Source organism: Pipistrellus kuhlii, unplaced genomic scaffold (assembly GCF_014108245.1).
Source record: "Pipistrellus kuhlii isolate mPipKuh1 unplaced genomic scaffold, mPipKuh1.p scaffold_m20_p_10, whole genome shotgun sequence".
Classification (NCBI taxonomy): Eukaryota; Metazoa; Chordata; class Mammalia; order Chiroptera; family Vespertilionidae; genus Pipistrellus; species Pipistrellus kuhlii.
The window spans coordinates 12,198,903-12,217,237 of record NW_023425405.1 but is presented as its reverse complement, the minus strand read 5'-3'; the positions used below and the strand labels follow the sequence as shown (position 1 = coordinate 12,217,237).

At 47.8% G+C, this 18,335-nt stretch overlaps 1 protein-coding gene across 7 annotated transcripts in view; it reads right to left on the bottom strand.

Annotated features, from left to right (window-relative positions):
- Nucleotides 1-410: 410 nt before the first annotated feature.
- The window catches only part of NRF1 (nuclear respiratory factor 1), a 117,721-nt gene continuing 99,796 nt past the window's right edge, over nt 411-18,335 (bottom strand). For 6 of the 7 annotated variants that reach the window (XM_036426778.2, XM_036426825.2, XM_036426832.2 and 3 more), the window contains one exon: nt 411-2,065. In XM_036426778.2, the coding sequence (XP_036282671.1) occupies nt 1,902-2,065 (164 nt within the window). In that variant the 3' untranslated portion in view covers nt 411-1,901. Of the gene's footprint in view, nt 2,066-16,438; nt 16,541-18,335 lie in introns of all 7 variants that reach the window. The other variant, XM_036426809.2, reaches the window with a different exon arrangement.

Below are 18,335 nucleotides of genomic sequence, written 5' to 3'. Positions count from 1 at the left end.
ACTCCTTGCACGCCCAGGAGCAGAGCTGACCACTGAACACCCTTCACAAAGCAGAACAAGCCACCCAAGAGCTCCGGAGACTGTGCTCCTACAGAGATGACCAGTCCCACTTCCTGTTGCCACGTTTTTGACTATTTATTGAATGAGGCAGTAATAGACAGAATGGAAAACAACACAGAATCCATGCTCTGCTACTTGGGTTTTGCTTTTCTTCTTCTTCTTGGCAATTTCTCAAACTAGTAGGAGGTTATTTCACCACAAAGGATCATGGACTTTAAAGTCCCTGGACAACTTCACAATGGCGGTAAAAAATAATAATTATAAAAATAACAAATTATAGAACTAGACTGTTTATATGTAAATTTCCCTCCCCCCCACCCCCCATTACGTACAGAAAAAAACATACAAAGAACATTGGATAATTTTATATAAAACAAGCAAATACAAGAATCTGAAACTTTTCTCAAAGGCTGAGCAAGACAGGAATAATTTTTTAATGTTGCGTTAAAAAAACACATTAAATACACTATCACACGTGGGGGGCCCGGGAGGAGGGGAAGAGTTGTCCCTGTACTCAAGGAGCGGAGGCTTGGCCTGTCGAAAAGTCAGGTGAATTCAGCCGCTGGAGACTCAGGGCCTGCAGCTGAGAAATCCCAGACCGAAGAGTTACAGAGAAGCCCAGACCCAGGGCACCCTGAGGGGCAGCTGTGCGGGGCCTGGGCCCCCAGGACGCGAGGTCCCCTCTGAGAGGGCCCGGTCCAGAGCTCAGGAAACCCCGGTCCTTCCTTTTCTCTTCTCACGCCCCAGCCGGTGTGATGGGCAGCCTTCCTGGGCAGGTGCCTGTCAGCTCCCACCTCCTCTGCACAGCTACAGAGTGAGAGGAAGCAGAAAATTGCTTCCACTGGTGAACCCTGGTCTTTGAGTTTTTCTCTCCCTCCTTCCTTTCCCCTTCCAACCCCTCCCACTCGCCCTCCCATTCTCTCCCCCCTCCACACGCCCACACACACACAATGCGCACGCACTCCTCAAACCCTTAATACTTCTGTTACCTTCAGTTCATATACATGACCACGTTAGGACTGACCTTACAACCAAAGCAGTATTTAACAGTCATGAGATCAAGAGGCTTCCCGCGAAGAGGTGATGGGAGGCGGAGGAAACCTTTAAGGACATTCCCCTGCCTGTGGCAAGGTCAGCACCTGGGCCAGCCCGAGGAGCGTCTCAGCTGCCAGGCCCCAGGGCCCCTGGACCCCACCAGTTCTGGCCCTTCCTTCCTCAGGTGGGTCCAGCAGGGAGAGTTCGGAGGCCATTGGGAGGCAGCTTTGGTGAAGGCCATGGTCACCTCCACCTGAGTTTGTCAGTAGCTCAACGCATGACCCTGGCATGAACAAAAATCAGTGACTGTGTCTGGCCACGTACCCTACACCCACTAAACTGGGTGAATTAATTTTTTTCCACAGCGCACCTTAATTTCATACAGATAATTCCATGCGGGTTTCATATATATATAGATATATGCATATATATATATATGTACACATATAGACTTTATATATATGTAAATGTGTATATCCATATGTACACATATACATATATTCACATTCGCACATACACACACGTAAGTATACATACATGTTTTTGCAGAAAGAAGTCCTGCCACAATTTGGCTTTTTGGGGACGGTGAAACTGACAGTGCAGTATCTTACTCCACCAATCCCAGAAAATCAAGTGGTGCTTTAAAAAATGCAATTCCAAATCCGCTGCCTTTCTTCCTTTTTTAAAAAAGGGTTAACAATACTTTTCTTCCAAAGTTGAGAGACTTCATTCCATTTGATTGCACCTCTGCAATGTGTAAAAATTTCTGAAGTAGACTAGAAAACGACGCCACGACATGGCCGACGTCACTGTTCCAACGTCACCACTTCCACAGCCTGGCCGTCCATGGTGACTGTGCTGTCCGCTATCCTGGTGGTCACGGGGGCCATGGCCACCTGCACCGGCCCGTTGCCTTGGGCAAGGCTGGTCACCACAGTCTGGTACATGCTCACAGGGATCTGGACCAGTCCTGGGGAGAGAAAGGGAGATGTTGGTGGAGATCGGGCTCAGCGTCACATGCTGGCTGGACAGGGCAACCAGCTCAGCTCCTCAGGGAGTCACATACCCACTTCCACACAATGACACCCCCTCTTCGGCCCCTTTCCGTTCTTTACAACAGGCGGTCAGGGAAGAAGTTAGGAGGAATTGTGGAAACATGCCTCAGAGCATGGCGTCCCCAACTTGCCAAGAGATGACACCCCTGCCTCTGACTGCAGGAAGCACAGCCCATCCTTGTCCCTGCCTGGAGCTTTAAGGACAGTCACTTGCCTGTGGCTGTGACTACCTTAACGGTCCTCTAGGAAAGGCCTCCATTTGTTGTCTGATATTCGCCTACACTAGCTGCGCCAACCCTTTCTGCCTATGTTCAAATTCTCTCAGCTTGACAAAACATTTCCCTCCATCCTATCCTGGCTCTTGCCACTGTCACTCCACTTAGAGTCAGCTTATTTTTTTTTTAAAGAGGAAAATAAAGTCTAGGTCATAAGTTTTCTGATTTTAGATTTCACAGACCTATAATATTTTAAAATACATTTTGGGGTCAACTTAAAAAAAAAAAAAAGACTCCTAACTACATCCTCACATTCCATTACTTCACAGTAGAAAGAGTAGAAAGGAAGGTTTAACACAAAGGAAGGAAGAATCATGTAATCTCAGAAAAGGGCAGTCCTTCCTAAGAAGGGAAAGTTGGTGATTTTATATAACATTAAAAAAACATTTCCATTAAATAAAGCAGAATAAATGCATGCATCAAACTCCTCTTCCTCCTAAACTAAAATTATAGTGAAGGGGGCAAAAGGGTAGAAATGAGGGAGATCAACATATGGTTGGAAGACTTAAAGCGAATATCAAGTGATTCTGCCTCATCAGATAAGTGAAAACTGCAATTCCAGTGTCCACGGGGCCCAGCTCCTGCAGGAATAGGGGGAGGGGCAAAAACAGGGAATGGCTGAAAGTTTGCATTCAACCGATGGGACCAGTAGCCACACCAACCCCAACCCTGTTGTTGACAGGACATCTGAATTCATCCGTGTTGAGGAAATGACCTGGAGAGGCCCACGAAGAGACTTGTAGTGATGTTTGGAGGTGGACAGGTGGGCGGTGGGCGGTGGGAGGTAGGCGGTGGGAGGTGGGAGGTGGGCGGTGGGCGGTGGACAGGTGGGCGGTGGGAGGTAGGCGGTGGGAGGTGGGCGGTGGAGGTGGGTGGTGGGAGGTGGAGGTGGGCGGTGGGCGGTGGGCGGTGGAGGAGAAGAGACAATGAGAAACCTGGCCTGCTGCTCCAATACTTACCCCAAGGTCTCCTGGCCACCTAGCTCTGCCCTATACAGCCTCACTCTTAAGGAACACAGGAGAGCAGAGACAATGTGGGGAGCAGAAGAAAACAAGTGCCCCCCAAATCTAATATCTTCAAAGAGAGAAAAAGTTCGTATCATAAAAATGAGATGCTTTTATTATGACAACTATGGGAAAATTTTTAAATAAAATGATATGCATTCTAAAAAATTATATGAAGATAAAGTCAAGGAAATCTTCCAGAGTAGGAAAGATTAAAAGATGGAAAGTAGGAGAGAAAATATAAGACTTACGAGGGTCAATCTCTGATAACAGAGTTCCAGAGAGACTAGAAAAAACAGAAGGTAAGAAATTATCAGACAGATGTAAGTAACATCTGTAACTGAAACACGTGAGACCCAGCCTGACCAGGCCCACTAGATGCTCAGCACAACAGATGCCAAAATTCCCAAAGATGGCAGAAGGAAAAAGTCATCTACAAAGATCTGGGAACATAATACTGTGGGACTTCTCAAAAGCGGGTCAAGAATGCATTGGAATGTCGGAGAGGAAATGTTCTCAGTCCAGGATTCTGTATCCAGTTCATGAAAGACGGTATCTATGTCAGTTAAGTGTGGGACAGGATAAAGACATCCTCAGACGAGTAGGGCTCTAAAAATGGCCACCCACACACTTCTTGGGATGCTCTGAAGGATGCACAGAACACCAGGAGTGGCCACGGGATCTAGGAAACAGAGAATCCACAACTTGTAGTGAGCTCAGGGGCAGGATGAGGGGCCAGGGCCAGGGCTATGCAAATTTGAGAGAATGGAGGGAAATGGCATGACCACACCTCCACCCCGGAGAGTCACGATCACCACCTCCATCTTCTGTCCGGTCCAACGGGCAAAGTTAATGAAATAACCCCGAACACGCAGCAGGGAGGTCAGTTGTGCGCTCCTCTGAAGAACCCACACTGGCAAACAGCAGCCAAACCAGAAGCAAAGATCACTTTCATTTCTTAGTACTGCTCTTGCTTCCGGGCTCGATTCAGCTAAGGAAGCTTTAAGCCTGGGGACTAAGTCACACACTTTACACGCACAGTGACTACTGCGAGCAGCCCGGCTCTGGGCTGCGGTGCAGAGAACGGGAAGAATTGTTAGTTAAATCTCTTTCACCCTGTTCCCCGCCCCCCCCCTCTTTCACCCTGGTTTATGACATATTTGGGTTTCCTCTGATGTGGATCCATGTCTAACATGTTAACACAGGTTGAAAATCATGAAAGATTTGCCCTGAATAAAACAGAGAAACGTTCAAACGCAGAAATACAGGTACTGCTATACTCAGATGATCTTTTGAACACAACATGATTTTGTTGTCCTCTTTCACAATTCTTTAGTAGCTCATCCAATCTAATAAAGGAGTAATATGCAAATTGACTGTCACTCCATCACACAAGATGGCTGCCCCCATGTGGACACAAGATAGCCAACACAAGATGGCCTGCAGGGGAGGGACCAGGCCAGCAGGGGAGGCAGTTAGGGATTACCAGGCTGGCAGGGGAGTGATTAGGGGGTGATCAGGCTGGCAGGCAGAAGCGGTAAGGGGCAATCAGGTAGACAGGCGAGTAGTTGGGAGCTAGCAGTCCTGGATTGTGAGAGGGATGTCCAGTGGGATTGGGCCTAAACAGGCAGTCGGACATCCCTCAAGGGGTCCCAGATTGGAGAAGGTACAGGCTGGGCTGAGGGATACCCCCCACCCCGCCTGCATGAATTTCGTGCGGGATATAAAGTCCAAATCCCAATGCAGGTATTTAAATCCTCATGTCAGCCCCTGTGGTCCAATCCACCTGGTGATCCACCAGCCCCTTTACACCCAGCCAGGTGAACTACTTGATTATGGATTTCCACACACCTCCTCACAGGAGTGGTTACTGCCCCCTCAACTGACTACCCTCTGCTTGTCAGCTCTCCACCTGGCGCCTCTGCTCCTGGGCTCCCGCGGCACTCTGCGCTGGGCTCCATGGAGGCAGCCGTCCTATTCATTATCGCTGTTTGCATGTCTTGTCTCCGAGGAGCCTCTAAGCTCCTGAGGGAGGGATGGAGTCTCCATCTGTGAGTCTCTAGCGATCCACAGGAGCTCAGTAACTGCTTTCAACACTCACGAATGAAACCTGACTTCTGAGATGTCACCGGTCAGTCCTCGGGACTGAGCGATTGAACTGGATGAGTCTCCGGGTGACCAGGCTGTTTTAGAATGGGAGCTCCCAACCCAGAAAACAGCAATATAAACACTACTCAGGGCCCTCTCAAACAGAACCACCTTTAAAGATTCCATCTCTTGTACTTTACCCCACAACCAGGGAAGAAATAAATTTGGCCTCTACAACTGGGTGATGAAATGACTTGCATACAGAGCTATCTCAAGAGGGAATAACCGGTAAAGGCAACTACATATCTGACAAGCTTTTCAGAAGGAGAAATTCCATATATAAGGTAATTTCATAACCTCACATGCCTTGAAAGTCCAATTCCATCATCTTCCACAGGCAGTTTCAGTCCATCGCTACCTTAAATAAACGCATTACCACCCCACTGGGATTTCAGAACCAGTCTCTCTCTTTCATCCCCCCGCCCCAGCCACTGTGACAAGGATTAGATTAAATCGTCTCAGAGTCTCTGACCTGGCAGCCTTTATGTCCATGGCCAGGGAGGGGGAGGGGACTGGCAGCTTGGAAACCCAGCAGGTACTAAATCGGCCGCTGCCCTTGGAAGAGATGATTAAATGCTGAGGTAGAGTCAGTCATCAGGCTGGGATTGTCCCAGCATCTGCTCAGTCTGGCCCTGATTAGCCCTAATCTAGAAGGCGGGTGTTAATCCAAGCTTGCATTCTGGGTCATCATTTCAATTAATCAAGGAACAGGAAACCCTTCACATTCTACTTTAAGGGCTTGAAGTATTTCCTTTTGTTTTTTCAGAGAGAACCTGTACAATCTGAGTAACAACACTCGACATTTGTAGAGGACTTTTCAAAGCTTTCCAACACCCTCTGCATATCATCTGGCTTCTGCTAAGACCCTGCAGAGCAGGCAGGGCAGGGCAGGCGTTCTGCCCTCTCACAGATGACAGGCAAGCTCCCCTGGCAGACCCATGGACCGACATAAAGGCATGTCTTAGAAGTCCCCCAATCTCTGTACCCGAATCTTCAAAGCTATAAGAAACCTGAGTTCATTCAGTTTAGTAAATCCAATCCCCTTTCTTTTTCTTTAAATGCAAAGTAAACAGATAAAGGGTTTAAAGCAAAAACACATAGGCCAAGAGAGACCGAGTGGTTATTTCTCTCGGGAGTCCCCCCATGCGGCAGAATGCCTAGGCACGGAGCCCCGGGGCCAGGGCTCCCTGCTGCCTCCCCTCCAGCTCCCGGTGAGGTTCACACAGCCGGCCAAACGGGAAAAGAGGCCAAAGGTGTGACTCGGGGGCTTCAGGTCCCACCCAGCACAAGGATTTCCTTGTCAAACAGCAGTCAGAACAAAATCCCTGGGGGAACTGCTGGCTTGGGGATTGCATTTCCCTGTAAAAGACGATGAGACCTGCTCTAGTTTTCTACCAGTTGGCATCATTCCTTTTTTATTTTTTAATACATCTTATTGATTTTTTACAGAGAGGAAGTGAGAGGGACAGAGAGCCAGAAACATCGACGAGAGAGAAACCTCCTGCACACCCCCCACGGGGGATGTGCCCACAACCAATGTACATGCCTTTGACCAGACTCGAACCTCGGACCCCACAGTCCGCAGACTGACGCTCTATCCACTGGGCCCAACTGGTTTCAGCAATTGGGCATCATTCTTGAGCCCAGTGGTCAAACATACTCCCCTCACTCTTCTCCGACCTCAGCAAGTGGCAATTACATCTTTGGCCCTGGCCAAAACTTTGAAGGCAAGTCATCTTTGACTTCACTAAACGCAATGCATCAGCAAATCCTGTCCACTTCCTTCAAATACAGACAAGAATCCAACCATTTCAACAGCTGCCACCCTAGGCCCACTCCTCTTGCCTGGACTCTGCTTAGCTTCCTTTGTCATTCTGCTTCAGCTCTTGCTCCACTGCAGTCTATTCTCCACACAGCAATCCTCAAACTCCCACACAAGGTCATGGATATGGGGTCATGTACGAAAATTCAGACCATTTACTCACGTTAAGTGGCTTTGCTCTGTAATCTGCAAAACAGGTGGCCACGGATTGTGTAGTGGCCTGTCTCTGCTGGTGGCACCCTGGGGAGACTGTGGTACACCATGGGCGCCGATGTAACTTAGGGTCATGGCCTTGCGCACTCGTAAACTGACCTACTCTATTCCTGCCCTCTCCTGAGGTAATGAGTTTTATCATTTACCCGCTGTATAATGGCACACACACATACACACCCACACACTTTTGGTGGCTGTCTACTAAGGGAAAAAGAGAGTCCAAATAGCTAACAGTTGAGGGATTACACCACCTTTCCCACAAATGCCCTGCATATCCCTTCATTACAACCATATCTGTCGCCTCAGTGTACCCTCAGACAGATCCCTGCCAATGTCAGTCCTGCTCTGACAAGTCCTGCATCTTTCATGGGGTCACCTCAGCCAGCCCAGCCCACTGGGTTCCCTCTCCCTGTGATGCCAATGCCTCCACCATTCATTTGGCATCAGCTCTGTGCTAACCTGTTCTCAAGTAGTGATTGTGTTTTTCCTGTAGAAGTCTGCTTACTTAAGATGCTTGGAAAGACACTATCTTTGAATACTGAGCAACTTGAAGATAACAGATGTTTAATAATTGAGTATGACAACTGGTCATGTTCATCATGATTTTCAGAAACTTGATTACGTTCTTATTAGCTTTGGCCTCCACAGACTGAAGAGCCTGAGGCTTTTCCCTCTGCTCCTGAATGAAGTAGGATTTCTTCAGGTATCGCAGCCAAACGCAGGGTGGCTGTGCAGGTGCATTTTGTGGGTTAAATAGGCTCTTTATTTCCATTGAAGGCTCCCCAGCGAGAAGCACCACCGTGTGAATCCTGGCCTGGCCACGGACAGGTTTGTGTAGAACAGTGATTACTTATGTCACAGGCTGGCTGAGAACTGGATGTGCCGGCCTAGAGTGCGGGACAGCCTGGCACACAGTAGGTAAGTGTCAGCTGCTTTTCAAAGAGGACTGACTCGGAGTAAGAGGCTTGAGGAAGTCTGGCTGGGGGCACAGATGTTCTCAGGAAGCAGAAAGGAAAGCAGAGACACACAGATCTCCTTTCAGCAGCAGTGTGCTCCTGCCAGGAAGCACATCACTCCCCGAGGCCTTCAGAGATGGAAAGATTAGAGATAAAAGGCATGAAATCAGGGCAGACGGCCTGGCGGGCAGCGTCCTCTCGGAAACGCAGTGATGTCAGAACTGGCACTGGAACGGCACCGGGACACAGGAGGTAGCTGCCGACCCAGTGCCCCGGTGACTACGCAATCCGGACTAAACCACTAATCAATGTGAAGAATAGGAAAAGCATCATCAGGACCAGTATGACGATGCCATCACTCTGATACACTTCTAACGCCCTCCAGAAACCAATGCCGGGCTCCAGCCCAGCAGAGCACAGAGCTGCAGGCCTGGTCAGGGTCACCCGGAACCACAGAGTGCCGCCTCCCCCGCCCCCGACAAGACAGAGCAGGACAGACGCCCAGGAAGAAAGGGCCTTTTACTGGCCCTCACAATCCGGGAGCCTCTGGGAATTGTTGTTTGCTGTAACCGAATCTTCCAGCCCAAGGCCTTCCAAGTTGGTCATGGAAAGATCTTTAGTTAGGAGAAAAATATTGATGATTGTAAGAGAAAAATTAGAGGGCTAAATAAATAAAGTGTCAACTAAACACAACAGCTGGTAAAAGAGAAGTAATTCTTTTTTTTTTAAGTTGCTATTTATTTATTTATTTATTTATTTTTAAATATATTTTATTGATTTTGTACAGAGAGAAAGGGATAGAGATAGAGAGTTAGAAACATCGATGAGAGAGTGTCATCGATCAGTTGCCTCTTGCACACCCCCTACTGGGGATATGCCCGCAACCAAGGTACATGCCCTTGACCGGAATCGAACCCGGGTCCCTTCAGTCCCCAAGCCGAGGCTCTATCCATTGAGCTAAACCGGTCCCGGCAAGAGAAGTAATTCTTAAAATCCAAAGGCTTTAAAATTTATAGTGCAATGCCTCCTGTGGTCTATGGACATGGAAGCTAAGTATATGTCTCAGGTGCACAGTGGCTTAAATGAGGAGCAGAAGACTGTGTGACTGGGAAGAATGGGGATAAATAAATAAGAAATGAAACCATGTGTTACCTAAGTAACTTCTGGAATTTTTAAAGAGCCATCAAGGGTATCATATCAACAGGTGTCTCTAGGGGTGGCAGGCAGGAGGGAAGTCCTTTAAAAAAGTTTATTTGCAGGCCTGAAAAAACTTCCCATCAGTGACTGACATCTAAGGGCAACCACTGGTACATGAAAACACAGGCAGGGTGTGTGCTGGTGTGGAAATGGGAGAACAGCAGGTAAAGAAGGGAGTCCGGGAGGCAGTGAAGAGGCTGTGAGTGACAAAGACCAGATGGAGAGAGGACAGACACAGGGCAAGGAAAAGGTCATGAAAAGAATGTCCGTAGCAAATGAAAAGGAGATCCAGGTAACTCTCGGATGGCAAGGCCAGGGGAAACAGAAAGCACTGCTCTCCCAGTGGTTCTGTTTCTGTTATATTAGCTGCTTCTGGGACATTTAATCTTCCTTTTCCGTGTTTCCTAAGTCTATGGCTTCTGGGTGCATTGAGGGGATTTGTGGATTAAAATATGTATTACACCTGGCAAGTACTGCGTATTCTCATGAAGCCAAGAGCAGCCTCACAGGTGCCTTCTCAGCCTCCAAGGTTTTCTCCGCGTTTGCTGGGCAGTATGAAGCCTCACCTGGAAAAACCCCTTTCTGGGATAAATTCTGTAGCAGTGACTCTGTCTTGGCAGGACAGTGTCACCGTCTCCTTTGCCTGATTTTGCAGGCCACAAGCCAACTCCTCTTGCCCCTACACCGTAAGCCAGATGTTAAAAATGAATTAACTTTTACTACAAAACACATTTTGGAGATATAAATTCATGATTTCCTCTTGAAATGATCACGTGCCCAGGAACACTGGGATCGAGGCTGGCAGCTTCGGGTTCAGAGCCACGGTGTGCTCATTATCCTGCGGACTGAGCCCCTCACGCGAGCAGACCCAGAGGACTCCGAGGTCTGCTGAGGCCCCGAGCACGAGGGCTACACCTGCGGCGGCAGGAGGGAGCACGTTCGCCTGAGGCTGGCGGAGCAGGCCTGTGCTCGGGACATCTGACCCGACCGTACAGAGAAGGGCAGGAGGTGCTCAGTCACTTTCCGGGGGAAACTATCGGGAAGAAGGGTGAGCGCAGCACTCAAGGGCTCCAAAGTCTATGCACAGTGCACAGGGTATGGGCGATTTGTGAGCTTTTGATATTTTTAAACAGAAAGTGGAGCCAAAATGATGGAAGCCTCAGGGGAAAGTCACCAAGCCATCCGAGTTTACGAGTCAGGTATAGAAATGAATACCGGGAATTATCCAGAGTTAGGAGCAGAGATTCATTTTCTGTTATTATTTTCAAATTTTTTACTGTAGAGAATTTCACATCAGCACAAAAGGAGAGAGACTAGTACAAGAAATACTCCCCATCCCACCATCTAGCTAGCCCTTGCCTCTTCTGAACAGGGTTAGACTGAGGCAAAGAAACTTCCAGAAAATTTTCACCCCTTCATAGCACAACCTATAGAGTACCGTTAGAAAACAAACAGCAGAATTTCTAAGAGCACTTAGGACAGAATTCAATTTGCTTAGGCAGTGAGACCCTGCAGACGGCTGACTGGAAGGTGGAAATAAATGGACAGTACCGGGGTTTGGTCGTCACAGAGAAAGAAATGGATCTCAAAAAACTGCATTCTGTTTAAGTATTTATCTTGCTTTCCTATCTGGACTATATTTAGCATAAGCAAATTGTTAATAAGGAGAAGTTCTTTTTTTAATTTATTTCCCAGAGTGCTTTCCCCAGCTTTATTCTTCAATATATTTTTATTGATTTTCATAGAGAGGAAGGGAGAGGGATAGAGAGCTAGAAATGTCGATGAGAGAGAAACATCGACCAGCTGCCTCCTGCACACCCCCTACTGGGGATGTGCCCGCAACCAAGGTACATACCCTTGACCGGAATCGAACCTGGGACCTTTCAGTCCACAAGCCAACGCTCTACCACTGAGCCAAACTGGTTTCGGCAACACATTAGGGTATTTTTTAAAAAAAATATATATATATTTTATTGATATTTTTACAGAGAGGAAGGGAGAGAGAGAGAGAGCTAGAAATGTCGATGAGAGAGAAACATCGACCAGCTGCCTCTTGCACACCCCCTACCGGGGATGTGCCCGCAACCAATGTACATGCCCTTGACCGGAATCGAACCTGGGACCTTTCAGTCCGCAGACCGATGCTCTACCACTGAGCCAAACTGGTTTCGGCAACACATTAAGGTATTTTTAACCACAGTGTCCATGCTGCATATTCGGTCCCCAGAACTTACACATCTGACGTAACTGAAACTCGTCCAAAGAACTATCACCGTGCCTGCAAACGGTGAATGGATCTAAATAAAGGTGACAAGCCCTGTGGCAGACAGACAGTCAGAGGGATGCCACAGGAATTCAGGTGAGAACAGAAAGGACTAAGTATGAAGAGGAAAGAGGGTCTCACAATCAGGATGGAGAGTCGACTGGGCAGACTGACATAACAGAGACCTGAATCCAATCCTCGGGTCCATGTCGTTAACCCCTCCAACTCACTGGGCTGCCCCCTGCACACAGAGGCCCTTCTGTGTTGACTGGCCGGCTAGATAACGGCTCACACAGGTTAGGGACCATGAAGGCAGAGTTGTTCCACGCTCGGGAAAAGTTCTTTATTGGAAGAATTCTAGCTAAAAAGGGCAGAAGGAAGGAATAACACCAGAGAAGCACCACTTTACCACTCTCATCAATAGGATGGAATTATACGCAATCATTAGTGGGTACTGAGACCACTGGGTGACCTGCAGGATGTGGCACCCGGAGGGCAGCCTCTCCTTACCCCGCCCTCCAGCTGCTTCCTTCTCCCTCAAAGATAACCCCCTGCGGCAGTCTCCGTCAGCACCTGCTGGCGATGGCACAACCTGCTCTACAGACACCTGACAACACAGAACTTGGAAAGAGCAATGGGCAAGAGTGACACCCACCCGGGAAGGCCCACAAATCCTCTAGCACGTGTGCGGGCACACGGCGCGCTGTGGAAGCACACGTCTTTAACAGTAGGCCTCGGTCAGCTCTTCTTGAGCCGAAGGGAGGGTGGTTCATCTCTCCTGTGCTGCCCTCTACCCTGGAATTTGTGATGTATTTTCTTGTAGCAGACTCACTTTCCTAATTAAATCTTCTTTCAGCTAATATGAATACTAATCTGTATCCCTTAAGTACTCCGCTGCTGTGGAGGTGGAGGAGACGGTCCAGGCTTTCTCTGACTTGCTCAGAGATATTGTCCAAGGACTTAAAATGTGTCACCAGTAATCTGCATGACAGATAATCTGTATGTCACATAGAAGAGTTGAATATAGTTCTATTTATAAAACCAACAGGCCATGTCTGTCTCTGGGGGCTGCTATGAGAAGTAACATTTTGTTGACATGACTGAAGTTCTTGAGATGAAGACACTACCTAGCCTTGAGGTGGTGGTGTTTTGTCTAGGTCCTTCCTCAGCATCAGGGCAGCCATGTGGCAGCTGCCAGGGGCAGACAAATGGCGAAGTCAGATGGAAGGTGCTGCCCATCGTCCCCAGAGCTGCTGAGAGCGGAGCTGTGCCCCAGCTCAGCGTCCACCCCAGGAGTGCTGTTCCCACTCCATGCTGTACTCAGAGTGAACAATCACACACACACTCTTGGCCCTGAGTGCTCACATGCCCTCTTGTTAGTAGTCAGAGACACTGTTGAATGAGACCTCTTCCCTCTCCCTTCTCTCTGAAATAAATAAAAATATATTAAAAAACAAACACCCCACAATGAGGTACCACCTCACACCTGTCAGAATGGGCTATCATCAACAAACGAAATGTGATGGCGAAGATGGGGAGAAAAGGAGCCCTCGTGCACTGCTGGGTGGGAATGCAGACTGGTGCAGCCACTGTGGAGATCAATATGGAGTTTCCTCAAAAAATTAAAAATGGAACTCCCATTTGACCCAGTGATCCCACTTCTAGGAATATATCCCAAGAAGTCAGAAACACCAATCAGAAAGGGTATATGCACCCCTATGTTCATAGTAGCACAATTTACAATAGCCAAGATTTAGAAACAGCATGAGTGCCCATCAGCAGATAAGTGGATTAAAGACAGTGGTATATCTATACAATGGAATACTATGCAGGTGTAAAAAATAAAGAATTCTTTACCATTTGCAACAATATGGATGGATCTGGAGAACATTATGCTAAGCGCAATAAGCCAGTCACTGTCAAACTTCAGATGGAAGGCAGGGGGCGGTTGGCAGGTGGGAAGAGATCAACCAAGGAACTTGCATGCATTTATGCATAACCCATGGACACAGACAATAGGGGGTGAAGGCCTGGGGTGTGGGGCAGGGGTGGGCTGGGAGAGGTCAACCGGGAAAAGAGAGGACATATGTAATACTTTTAAAAATAAGGAAGGAAGCCGGGACCGGTTTGGCTCAATGGATAGAGCGTTGGCTTGGGGACTGAAGGGTCCCGGGTTCGATTCCGGTCAAGGGCATGTACCTTGGTTGCGGGCATATCCCCAGTAGGAGGTGTGCAAGAGGCAGCTGATCGATGACTCTCTCTCATCGATGTTTCTAACTCTGTATCTCTCTCCCTTCCTCTCTGTACAAAATCAATAAAATATATTAAAAAAAAAATAAAATAAGGAAGGAAGCAAGGAAGGAAGAAAGGAAGAACAGAATTCTCTAGTTCACCAGCAGGGCTGTGAAAGCTTAAGCAAGGGAAGGCAGGGAACTGGGCAGCAGAAAGCAGGCATTCTGCTGGCACCGGTTTGGCTCAGTGGTAGAGCGTCGGTCTGCGGACTGAAAGGTCCCGGGTTCGATTCTGGTCAAGGGCATGTACCTTGGTTGCGAGCACATCCCCAGTAGGGGGTGTGCAAGAGGCAGCTGGTCGATGATTCTCTCTCATCGACGTTTCTAACTCTATCCCTCTCTCTTCCTCTCTGTGAAAAATCAATAAAATATATATTTTAAAAAAAAGAAAGAAAAAAAAAGAAAGCAGGCATTCCTAAGATCATGATGTGGGTGGGAAAGGACATGAGATTCTTGAAGAAAAATACTTTAAACATAAAAAGATAAAGTTCATAGTCTAAGTGACATGGCTGGAAGGAGCTGCTCCAAAAACATTCAAGCGAATTTCCTTTTCCTCCTCCAACAAGGCTGACATAGACACTCCAAGGCTCACTACTTCAGCAGTGAGACATTCAATCTCGGAAGCCATGATGCCCATTAGAACTCACTGGAGCAGGTATGTTCTCCATGTGCTGACCCATGTAGTGGCTACAGAGCACCTGCAATGTGGCCAGTGTGACTGAGGAATTGAACCTTTGATTTTACTTGATTTTGATTAATTTACACTTAAATAGCCAGAGACCAGCTCTAAAAGCTTTCCAGTATTTCACTGTATAGATGTACCAGTTTTCCGGTGAACCAAGTCCACATCATACATGTGCTTCAGTTATACATAAACTGCAGAACATGGGAAAGAGCTGCTTTTGTTTACATGGAAACTCAATCTGAAATTGGCTGCTCTATATTCACCTAAAATATATTTTCCTGGCATTCCCCTTATTTACACCACAGGCTTTTTTTCTTTGCTGCTCTCCCCTCTCCCCATCCCCACTTATTTTAACACCCCACCCCACCCCACCCCCACGGTGAGAAACTTTATCGGCATTTGAGAACAATACAGTGGAGCTGTGCACTATAAAGCTTCAAGCAGTAAGGAGAGGCTGGGCTGGGCAGTCAGGAGAATTGCTGGACGCCTCTCTAGGAGCCAATCTGATAGCAGGGTCTTTGTAGTCTCGCTCAGAGCAGAGTCTCAGTTTCCATATATAGACCCCTTCAATGATTCTCAGGTCCAATTGCTAGCTTTACAACCGAAAAGATTTTTTTTTTTTTTTTTTTTTTATCAATTTAACTTCGAAAACCCTATTTAGGCTCTGTAAATCTCTAAATTGGGGCCTTTCTAATAATGATTTGGTGTAATTATAAAGGCGCAGGCAATTGTGCTGACAAAGCCAAATGTATATGTCTCCTGGCCGGGCCTCTGCTCTCGGTCTGACCGGCCGGAGGAGAAAAGAGGCTTTGTCAGGAGCAGATGTGCAGTGGGAGGCCCTGGGAAAGCAGATCTGTTGAATGAAGCAGGTGCCACTTAGACATTCACTTTACTGACTCCAACCACAACCTCCCCTTCATTTGATATCCTGCTCTTGGCAGGAGGATGGGGAGAGAGCATCACACAAAAAGGAAGCATGTTTATCCTGTTCAGATTACTGCTCTGCCAGGCTGCTGCTGCTGGGCTCTGCACACTTGCTCTTTATTAAGCAAATGGCAGATCTGGGAAGTGAATCCCTGTATTTACACAGGTAACCTGAGAGCCAGAGGGCCCCAAACCATACTGGCTGCGATGTGCAAGCTATTCGAGTTAATAACAGTACACCACATTCCTTCAAAATCCCAGTGGAAGCATAAATAAAAAGAGGAAAGTCCCCTTTACCCAAGAACCTAAAAAACTTCATCTGAAGAATTTTTCACGTTAAGAAATTCTTGTTCTTGTGTGAACAGTGACTGATCCCATTTTTACATGCTCAATTGAAACCCACTTTTCAATCCACGTATCAAATAGAAATGACTGCAATGAAACTTGTTCGGTTATGGCTCTGAATCTGGTATGCTACACACACACACAAATCCCTTCACAGAATATTACCTGCAATGAGGCACCAAGATTCTGTCTTGGTTACAAGGAGCTGGAATCATCTAAGACCAGAATCTGTCTTTCGAATACAAAGACTCAGAAAGATCTGGGGACCTAAAGGGAAGGAGAATGAGATAACGAAACATGTAACTTGACCTTCAGGACACTGGGGGCGGAGGAGACCTTGGTCAGTGGTGTCCATCTGCCAGATGGCAGGCATGTTCTCGGGAATCTCTGCCCAGAATGTTCCTGGCACATCAGTTTCCTCAAGCTGAGAATACCTGGCACAATCAGACCAAGGAGCAGATCAAGGCAGGCCATGGTGGCTTGACAACCTGCTAATTCCCACTGGGCTTCAAGGAGCCAACGCTGGAAGCACTCAGCTTTTAGCATGGATAGCATCTAAAAGCTACATCTGAGGGCCACAGCCATGGCTCAGATGAGTCCTAAGAACAGAGCCCAAACATTTCATTGTAAAAGGCCCGCTTCTTTTCCAGTCTTTAAGTCTTCAAACAGCAGAGACTAAGTGGGCAATTCCTGGTGTACATATCATGAATGCCCGAGGCCACTCCGTTCATAATGGTAGAGGGAGGCGACACAACCCCTCTGGACTTGCGGACTGGGCGAGCAGAAAGATGAATCTAAACCCATGACACTTTCAAGAGACCTGCTCCTTCAGAAGGTATGCGCAGGTCAGCATCTTTGCAGGAGAGAGCCGGAAACCCCTCCAGTTGGGGGATGTCTGATGAGTGACAGGAAAGGCCTGGTAACTGGGAGAATTGAATCTGTTTCGTCTCCCCCAGCATGCCTGAGGGACAATGCTTCCACTAGTAACAAGCTTTCTGAAGAGGGGTTCTCAGCCTGAGATTCACTTCCTGCTCCCTCCAGTGGAGGCTTACTGGACCAGAGCCTAAGAATGTGTTCCAGAAGTGCTAAAAGCAAATCCTCTGAAGATTGGTTCCCTTGCCTAATCTCACTAATAGTGGTATAACAGTTATTGCATGCTCATGATGACCCAGGCACTAACAAGAGTAGGACTTCTCTGCTGTCCCTAAAATTAGTGACGTCAACGTCTCTCTCTGGACGGGGAGACTCGGGAGACGGAAAAACTGCTGCTTCCCTCCAACAGCTAGTCAGGTAGGCATTTTGGATGCAGGAGATTAGGATGAAGGCAAGCTTCAATGCTGAGAAAGGGCTGGGTAATGCCCAGGGGGCACAGATCTGTAACCCCTTTCGGATATTATAGAACTGACAGCCCCATCACCCATCTCCTATCACCATTCCTTGGAAGCAGCGTGCTTCACTGTGAAGTCTGGAATTCACCCGATAGCAACGGCTTTCTTCAGCCTGTGACCCACCAGGCTCTGGATGTTTTGATTTTTTTTTTTCTCTCCTTTGGTGGGGGGGTGGTGTCACTATAAATCCATTAGGAGTGAGTGCTTGAAGATGCCTGTAACCAGGAAGAGAAATCCTGGTCAACTTGTGAGGCATCTAAGTTGAAATGTGCAAGTGGCCGGGGAAGTGGGTCTAGCTATCGCCACTGCTCCTGCCACAGGTGTTTCTGCTGGGGACTCCGTGGTGCACAAACAGGGCGGTGCTTCTTGCAACCCTGCTGCCTCGCCATTTACTGGTGCGGATTATTGCGGCCCGTGGTAGGCTTTTTTTGTTTGTTTTAAAAAACATATTTTATTATTTTTTTTACAGAAAGGAAAGGAGAGGGCTAGAGTTAGAAACATTGATTAGTTGCCTCCCGCACACTCTCCACTGGGGATGTGCCCACAACTAAGGTACATGCCCTTGACAGGAATCAAACCTGGGACCCTTGAGTCTGCAGGCCTAAGCTCCACCCACTGAGCCAAATCGGTTAGGGGGTGTTGTTTTGTTTTTAAAGCAAAGCCATGCTGTCCAT